We start from the raw sequence: 9782 nt of genomic DNA on the forward strand, positions 1-9782 counted from the left end.
CGCTTCATTTGCATACACTGCAGAGGCGCAGAGACGCAGGGACCCCTCGACTAAAGGGCTTCCCCGCTACATTCCATTCTGCTACTTTAAGGTGTACAAATGCGAGTTCAAATTTGCCTGAAAGACCGGGGGGGTTAGCACCAGCGAAGGGGACACGCCTTTGACAGCGAAAAGGAAAAAGAGAGAAAGAAGAAAAAAGAAAAGAAAGAAAAGAAAAGAAGAGAAAAGAGAAAAGAAAAGAAAAGAAAAGAAGAAAAGAAAAAGGAAAGAAAAAGAAAAGAAGAAAAAGAAAGAAAAGAAGAAAAAAGAAAAGAAGAGACGAGAAACGAAATCCCATCCCCTCCCCTCCCCTCCTCCTCCCCTCCCCTCCCCCCGCATTCTCTTCCCCCCCCTCCCCTCCTCCCCCGTCCTCTCACCGCTCGGGCGCTAGGAAGTCCCCAGTGGGCGAGGGCCGAGGGCTGCGGCAACGGGGGTGCGGAGGTGCACTGTGAAGTGGCCACAGCGTCACAGGCGGCCCGGACCCCCGGGATCCGAGGGCGGGGCGGGTCTCCGCAGCGACCCCGTGAGGTCCCGGGACCCTGGCTCAGACGCTGGGAGCGCGGGGAGGGAGCATGGAGGGCTTCGGCCGCTTCTCCCCGCGGCCTCACTCGGACCTCTGGGAGGCCCCGCCGCCCCGCAAGGAGCGCGCATCCTCGGCGCGGCTGGGCGGGTCAGGGCCGCAGAGCGAGCAGGGCCTGTGCTCCCGGGCCGGGACTCCCCGCGAGGGGAGCGAGGCCGCGGCGCCCTGGCCGCACCTGCTCTGCTCGCCCACCCCGCGGCCCCGCCGGCACCGGTACCCGGACTTTCCGCCTGAAAGCCGCAGCCTGACAGACGTGGCCCGGAGGCCCCCGGACCACGCCAGGAAGCACCGGCCCCGCAGACGGCGCCTGGAAGACGCCTGGGGGGAGGCAGGTACCAAGCCCCTGGAGCAGGGAGGCAGCCCGCCTAGCCCGGCCTGGCAGCAGCAGCCCCAGCTGCCACCGCAACAACCTCAGCCCTGCCAGCACTACCCTCCGGCCTGGGGAGATTCGCCCCCACCTTACCCGCAGGGAGCTTACACTCCCCCGAGTGGAACTTTCAGGGTAGAAAAGGTGCAGAGCAGAGGCCAGTGGGCAGTGCCGGCCTGCAGAGGTCTCGGTCGCTGGTCTCTTTCCTCGGTTCACACGAAGAAGTGTTCTGTGCCCTCCAGAGAGTTCGGGATGCAGTCAGGTTGCGTGTACATCCAGGAAAGATACCGTAATGATCCAGGGGAGTCATTAGCCAGCCAGTACCCCCAGCCCTCGCTCCCCAGCAAGGCGATGCACAACCAGCACACCCAGATCCTCAAGCACAAGCTGGAAGAGGCAGTAATGTCCTCCAGGGGCCGGAAGCTTGTGGCCCTGGTGCTGACCTGGCTCAAAAAGGCCCAGAGGATGCGGGAGCTGCAGCAGCAGGCGGCTCTAGCCTGGGAGGAGCTGAAGCGCTCAGACCAGAAGGTCCAGTTGACCCTAGAGAAAGAGCGCCAGCTGCTGCTGCAGCAGAGCCAGGAGCAGTGGCAGCAGGAGAAGGAGTGGCACAAGGCTCGCCTGAGCCGGGAGCAGCGTGTCCGACAGCGGGACAGGCAAGCGACCTACACGATCCGGCAGGGGAGCAGGTGGAAGGCGCAGCTAGAGGACCAAGACAACCAGCGCCAGGAGAAGCTGGAAGGGGTCCCCTCTGAGACCGAGACCGAGCACGGGAAGCAGTACCAGGTGCAGCGCCTGCAGGAGCACGAGAGGAAGATGCAGGACCTGCGGGAGCGGAACAGCCTGCAGCTGCAGAAGAGGCTGAAGCAGGCCTGTCTAAAGAAGCATGTGCACACCACGGAGGGCCAGAAAAAGATCCAGGAGACCAATCTTAGCTCCCTAGTCAATTACCAGGCCCGGAAGGTCCTCATGGACTGCCAGGCCAAGGCTGAGGAGCTCCTCAGGAAGCTGTCCCTGGAACAGAGTTCCCAGTGGTCCCAAGATTTTCCCCAGGGCCTGATTAAGGAGCATCACCGGGAGCCGAAGGAGAAGGTCAAGGAGGAGGAGCAGTGCCAGCAGGTCAAGTGGTGCGCGGAAGAGCCCGAGGAGCAGAGGAAGGAGCACAAGCGGCTGTCCATGGAGCTCGCGGACCAGAAGATCCTGCAGACCAGGAGTAACGTCCACAAGAATATCGGTGACAAGGTGCAGCACATTCGGGAGCTCAACATCCTTCGGGAGAAGAATCATCACATCCTGAAGCTGAAAGCCGAGAAGGAGGAAAAGTGCCACATCGAGGGCATTAAGCAAGCCATTAGGAAAAAGGAGCAGAAGATGGAGCAGATCTCGCGAGAGAAAGATGCAACCTTCGGTGAATTCCAAAAGATCTCCAGGGCCTCCGGGACAGACAACGTGAGAAAGTTTGCCAACAGCTTCTTTGATCCGATAGGGCGGGAGGCCCAGGTTCGAGCTGGGCAGCAGGGAGGAGGCCACTGAGAACCTGACGACAAATAGCTTACAGCCCAGGCGGCTAGAAAGAGATGTGGCAATGTGATTCATTTTATAATCTGATTATAATTGAGCATTCATTTTTTAAAAGTACATAAAATAGCTGCAATTTCCTCTGATGAACTAGGTTATTGATTCATTTGGATGGTTGAGAGGGTTGGGGTAGAAATTTGGAAATTTTAAGAAAATTACTTGCCTTTGTACATTTGGATTTAAATAGAAAATATTCATTTAGTTCTCAAGTAATCTTAGAAGCATATGTCAGACACATCTTTGAGGAACCAAAGAAAAATCTACAGTGGGAATACAGTTCTGTGTCATGAGGTAAGTCTTTCCCTGTCCCAGAACTTATGAAAGTGTGAAGTGTGATGTACCTGTCATAAGAAATCTCCAAGAAAAAAAAGAGTGTGTGGGGGTAGGGGTGGGGGGAATTTCTGTAAACAAGTATATTTGGGAACACAGTATACTACAGCCCCTCTTGGGATTTCATAATGCATGTGAAATTTTTAAAGGCTCTGAAAAGTCTGGCAGTAAAGACACATTTGATTAACCTAGTGTTTTTCACAAACCACGGAACTCTTTTTTCTTGGATCTTTCCATGGGATTGATGTTCTGTGAAATATTTTTGGAAACAGCTCTCTGTAGATCCTCCCAGGCTGCACTTCTTTGGCCTTCCCTTCCTGTGTTAATAGGAAATATTTATAATTCCTTTAGCACTACTGATTGACTGCACCACCACAGACATGCTGTCCAAAAGCTCACTGGAATCTTTTGGTCCAATTCTTTTTTTTTTCCCCCTTTTGGTCAGTCTCATCCAGTCTTTTGGAACAAAATTCTATTAGAATCCTTCTCTTCCCCTCTGTTTCTCCTCTGTCTCTTCTGAAGGAGGTATGTGATGTCATTCTGTCTACCCACATTGTGTCTAATTAACCTAACGAGTCTGAATGAATGGCTAAGCATGATTCAGGAACATGACATTTAAAAAATAAGGAGCCAGAAGCTAAGTAGAATTTAACCCATCACATCTCAAAGTCTCTACTGAAAAATTCTAAAGGTGTTCTTTAAATGCCCCCAATGTAACATTTGTCTTTCAAAAAAAAAAAGAGGGAAGAGGAAGTAAGCCCCACTGGAACATTTGTGTCTTCTTAGTGTTTCTGAAATGACATGAAAGGTGACCTGGCAAGGGGTTTTGTTCAAAGGTCAGTGTGAGATCCATATTCTCATCTTACATAATGGAAACTGGGCCCACTTCCCTGCCATAGTTCCCCTCTGTCTACTGTCCCCAAAGAGACCTACTCAGGCCCTCACTCCTTTGCTCAAAAGTAGAAAGGCCCGTACATCTTGGCTCAATTTCTAATCTTATTATTTTCTTCTGTTCACCCAAGCTAATGCTGTTCCAGCCAAATGCTGTGTACATTCCCAGCATTCTAGGAAAGTGCTTAAAATATCTCAGACAGACGCCCCATGAATCTAACTCTTCCTCTTGACATAGGTATGTGACTTTGGGGAAGTTACCTTCCTGGGCCTCAGTTTCCTCATCTGTAAAATAGAATTATATTTCATACTTCAAAGGGATGTTGTGAGGGATGATTAAAATAATGTAAGGTGTCTGGCATAGTGTCCAGAACCTAATACACACAGTAATTAAATATTGCAGTTGTTATTATATTACTGGCTTTCCATTTTTGTCAATTCCATTCTCCCTCTCTCACTGCTTTCTCACCAGCTGCCTCCTCCCATCATACCCAAGTCTGATTTTTCTGAGGTTAGCGCACATCCTGCCTCTTGTATGAAATGTGGGGCCTCCCTGGCTGCTCCATCTCAACATCAGCCTTCTTTGACAAGCTGCTCACTTTATGGCTTATTGAGCACTTAGAAATTGATGCTTTGTTGGCATATCCATTTTGCAATCCCCATCTTGGCTTCCAAGCTGGACTGCGTGCTACTTAAGGCCAGGGTCATTATACCCATGCTTAACATGGTGGTCAATATATAGTCAAAAGCCATTAAGCACGATATTTTGACCCTATATCCATATCCCATGCCTTTACCCTACTAATGTTCTTTGCTGTTTGCTCCAAGAAATAAATACAGACTTTCATTCTTTTATCCAATTCTTTATGAATATTACTGGTAGAAATAATCAATACAGAATAAGACTGACAGAAGATGAAGTACATTTACTTTCCCCTATTTTTCCCTTAAAAAATATATATATATATATTCTATATATACATATATATCCCCAGTATAAATATATATTTTTTTGACCCCCACCATTACCCATGCCCCCAAAGACCCAGTGAGGAGCCTAGACTTTTACCTTCACCAGGATGTAATAAGGAGCTCCCCACCCTGGCAGTGTCAGTTGAGGCCACTTGGGGAGCCTAGACTTTCAACCACTAGCGACACCACCACCACCACCACGATGCAGTAACAGGGCACCCCTCTCTCTCCCTACTGAGTGGTATCAGATAAAGCCTAGTGGAGGGGAGTTTTTTCACCCTCAATCAGTAACACCCCTCTGGTGTCAATAGATGTCATGTGGGGAGCAGTAATGAGGCACTCTTAGCCCTCCCAGCCAGGGAGGTATCAGTGGAGGCCTAGAGGGGAGCCAACATCCCCACCTCCACCCAGCAGTGGTGGAGAGAGCCCCCTCCCCCCCGCTCAGGTGGCAATGGAGGCTGAGTGGGGAGCTGGACTTATACCCCTGCCTGGCAATAATAAGGCCTCAACCTTCTTCCCTTTCTAGAACAGTGTGAGAGGAAGCCAGATAAAACAGCAGATCCAGTCTTACAATACTCAAAATGTCCAGGTTTCAGTTCAAAATCACACTTCATATCAAGAACCAAGAATATCTCGAACTGAATGAAAAAGACAATAGGTGTCAATGTGAGGATGACAAATGTTAGAAATATCTAAAGTTCTTAAAGAAGCCATGATAAAAGTGCTTCAACAGGCAATTATGAACACACTTGAAACAAGCAAAAAATAAAATTGTCTTGAAAAATAGAAAGCCTCAAAAAAAATAATACAAGATATAAAGAAGAACCAAATGGAAATTTTAGAACTGGAAAATACATTAACAAAAATAAAAAGCTCAGTGGATGAGCTAAACAGTAGAATGGAGGGGACAGAAGAATCAGTGAACTGTAAGACAGAACAATAAAAATTACCAACTCTGAGAAATAGAAAACTACCAAAAAAAAGAAATTAGCAGAGCCTCATGGACCTGTGGGACTATAACAGAAGTTCTAACAGTCATGGCATGTCCCCAGAGGAGAGGAGTAAGAAGGTAGGGCTGAAAAAGTGCTCAAGGTAATAATGGCTGAAAACTTTTCAAATTTGGTAAAGAGCTAACCCTACATATTCAAGAAGTTGAGTGAACCCTCCCAAAAGAGTAAACCCATAGAAATCCATAAGACATATCATAGTCAAACTTCTAAAACTGAAGAAAAGAAAATAATTCTTGATCAGAGAATGAGAAAGTAAGCCACAGACTGGGAGAAAACATTTGCAAAAGAGTGGCTATATTAATACGAGACAAAGTGCACTTCAGAGCAAAAAATTACCATAGACAGGAACATCATAAACTTACAAGAGAGTCAATCCACCGAGAAGACATAGTTCTAAACATCTATGTATAAACAACAGAATTACAAAATATATGAAGCAAAAACCAATAGAACTAGAAAAAGGAATAAAATCACAGTTGCAGCTGGAGACCTGAACACCCTTCTCTCAACAATTGATAGGACTTCTAAAAAGAAAATCAACAAAGATACAGAAAAACTTAACACCATCAACTAACAGGATCTAATCAACAGTTACAGAAAACCCCAGCCACCAACAGCAGAACACACATTCTTTTCCAGTGCTCATGGAACAAATAGCAAGAGAGATCATATCCTGGTCCATAAAATAAATTCAAGAAATTTAAATTATCGAAGTCATACAAAATGTGTTCTCTGACCACAAAAGCATCAAACTAGAAATCAATAACAATGATACCAGGAAAATCTCCAACAGTTAGAAATTAATCAGAACTCTTCTAAACAATCCCTAAGTCAACGTCTCAAAGGAAAATTTTAAAAATACATTGAATTTGGGCTTCCCTGGTGGCGCAGTGGTTGGGATCCCGCCTGCCGATGCAGGGGACGCGGGTTCGTGCCCCGGTCTGGGAGGGTCCCACGTGCCGTGGAGCGGCTGGGCCCGTGAGCCGTGGCCGCTGGGCCTGCGCGTCCGGAGCCTGTGCTCCGTGGCGGGAGAGACCACAGCGGTGAGGTGCCCGCGTACCGTAAAAAAAAAAAAAAAAAAAAAGTTTGAATTTAATTAAAATAAAATGTCAAATTTGTGGGACACAGCAAAAGCAGTGCTGAAAGGGAAATTTATAGAATTAAGTACATTTAAAAAGGCAAAAATCTCAAATCAATAATCTAAGCTCCCACCTTAGAATAACCTAGAAATAGAGCAAAACTAAACCCAAAGCAAGCAAAGAAAATCAAAGAACAGAAATCAATTCAAATAAAATTGAAAAATTCTTTGAAAAATTCAATAAAGTAGACAAACCGCTAACAAGACTGCTAAAGAAAAAAGAGAAGACACAAATTACCAATATCATGAATGAAACAGCAATATCACTACAGACCCTGAAGATATCAAAAGGATAATAAGGGAATGCTATGAATGACTTTACACAAAGTTTGACAACTTAGATAAATGGACCAATTCCTCCAAAAACACAAACTACCACAACTCACCCAATATGAAATAGATCATATGAATAGCCCATTATCACTCATGAAATCAAATTCATAATTTTAAAAATCTCCCCCCAAAATCTCCTGGCCAGATGGTAACACTCAAGAATTTCACAAATGCTTAGACAAGAAATAACACCAATTCTACACAACCTCTTCCCAAAAAATGGAAGAGAAGGGAACACTTCCCAATTTATTTCATGAAGTTAGTGTTACCACAATACCAAAACAAATACAGTGTGAAACAAACAAAACCTGCAGAATAATGTCACTCATGAATATAGATGTAAAAATCCTTAACAAAACGTTAGCAAATTGCATGCAACAGTATATAAAAAGAATTACGCACTACAACAAAGTTGGATTTATTCCAAGACTGCAAGGCTGATTCAGTACTTGAAAATCAATCACCATATTAATAATCCAGCACATTAGCAAATTGAAGAAAAGCACATGAACATATAAATCAATACAGAAACAGCATCTGACAAAATTCAACACCCATTCATGAGTAATACTTTCAGAAAAATAAAAATAAAGGGGAACTTCCTCAACTTGATAAAGAGCATCTACAAAAAAATCTACAGCAAGCATTACACCTAAGTGAAAGACTACATGCTTTCTCCCCAAGATCGGGAACAAGGCAAGCATGTCCATTCTCACTGCTCTTATTCAACATCATGCTGGAAAGCAAGAAAAGAAAATAAAAAGCATAAGATTGGAAAAGAAGAAACAAAACTATCCTTATTCACAGATGACATGATGGTTTATATAGAAAATCCAAAGGAATCTATGTAAATCTTCTAATAAGTGAGTTTAGCAAGATCACAGAATACAAGAGCAGCATACAAAAATCAATCAGATTTCTATATATTATCAATGAACACATGGTCACTGAAATTTAAAAATACACTGCCATTTACAATAACTCAGAAAAACTTACATATAAATCTAATAAAACATAAATATGACTTATTTGCTGAAAACCACAAAATGCTGATGAAAGAAAGAAGACCTAAATAAATAGACCTACTATCCATGGATTAGAGGATTCAACATAATAAAGCACAGGGATATCAGCTCGGTGCTTTGTGACCGCCTGGAGGGGTGGGATAGGGAGGGTGGGAGGGAGGGAGACGCAAGAGGGAAGAGATATGGGAACATATGTATATGTATAACTGATTCACTTTGTTATAAAGCAGAAACTAACACACCATTGTAAAGCAATTATACCCCAATAAAGATGTTAAAAAAAAAAAGATGTCAATTCTCCCCCAACTGATAAACAGATTTAGTGTAATTCCTCTTAAAATCTCAGATTTTTAGTAGATATGGACAAGGTTATTCTAAGATGTATACGGAAAGGCAAAGGAACTAGAAGAGCTGAAACAATTTTGAAAAAGAGAAAGTGGGAGGAATCAGTCTGCCCAGTTTCATGACTTATTACATGGCTGCAGTAATTAAGACTATGTGATACTGATGAAGATATAGACACATACGTTAATGGAACAGAATAAAGAAACCAGAAATAGACCCACAGAAATATGTCCAATTATCATTTTTGGCAAAGATGCAAGAGCAATTTGGTGGAGAAGGACAGACAGCTCAACATAATACTGCTGGAACAAGTGGATATCTACAGGCAAAAAGTAAGGAAGTAACAGAGGGAGAGAGACAGAGGGAGGGAGGGAGAAGGGGAGGAAGGAAGGAAAGACTTCAACCCAAGTCTCACATCTTATACAAAAATTAACTCAAAGTGGATAATGGACTTAAATGCAAATTGTAATACAATAAAGTTTTCAGGAAAATATCTTCAGGATCCAAAGTTAGGCAAAGAGTTCTTAAACTTGACACCAAAAGCACAATCTATAAAAGAAAAAATTGATAAATTGGACTTTATCAAAATTAAAAACCTTTGCTGTGTGAAGGAATCTGTCAAGAGGATGAAGTGACAAGTTATGGGATGAGAAAATGCAAGTTTAAACTATAATGAGATATCATTATTCACCTACTGAATGGCTAAAATAAGAAAGAGTGACAACACGGAATGCTGGCAAGGATGCAGAGAAAGTGGATCACCCAGGCATTGCTGGTGGAAATGCAAAATGGTACAGTCACTCTGGAAAGCAATTTAGCAGTTTCTTCAAAAACTAAAGATGTAATTACCATATGACACAGCAGTTGCAGTCCTGGGCATTTATCCCAGAGAAATTGACTTATGTTTGTACAAAAACATAAATATGGATGTTTATAACAGTTTTATTCATAAGAACCCAAAACTGAGTTAACCCAGATGTCCTTCAACAGCTAAAAGGTTAAACAAACAGTGGTAAATCCATACCATGAAACACTACTCAGCAATGAAGACGAAACAGCTACTGATACACACGACAACTTAGAGGAACCTCCAGAGAATTATGCTGACTGAAAAAAGCCAATCCCCAAAGGTTACATAATGTGTGATTCTACTTATATACCATTAATGAAATGACAG

General features: G+C 43.9%; 1 protein-coding gene across 1 annotated transcript; it reads left to right on the forward strand.

The window, feature by feature from the left end:
- Positions 1-611: 611 nt before the first annotated feature.
- On the forward strand, positions 612-2516 carry CCDC185 (coiled-coil domain containing 185). Its single transcript, XM_029227348.1, has one exon. The coding sequence runs from the start codon at positions 612-614 to the stop codon at positions 2514-2516; it is 1905 nt and encodes a 634-aa protein (XP_029083181.1).
- The last annotated feature ends 7266 nt before the right edge of the window (positions 2517-9782 follow it).

The sequence above is a fragment of the Monodon monoceros genome, unplaced genomic scaffold (genome assembly GCF_005190385.1).
Source record: "Monodon monoceros isolate NGI ecotype Baffin Bay Population unplaced genomic scaffold, NGI_Narwhal_1 Super_Scaffold_18, whole genome shotgun sequence".
NCBI lineage: Eukaryota > Metazoa > Chordata > Mammalia > Artiodactyla > Monodontidae > Monodon > Monodon monoceros.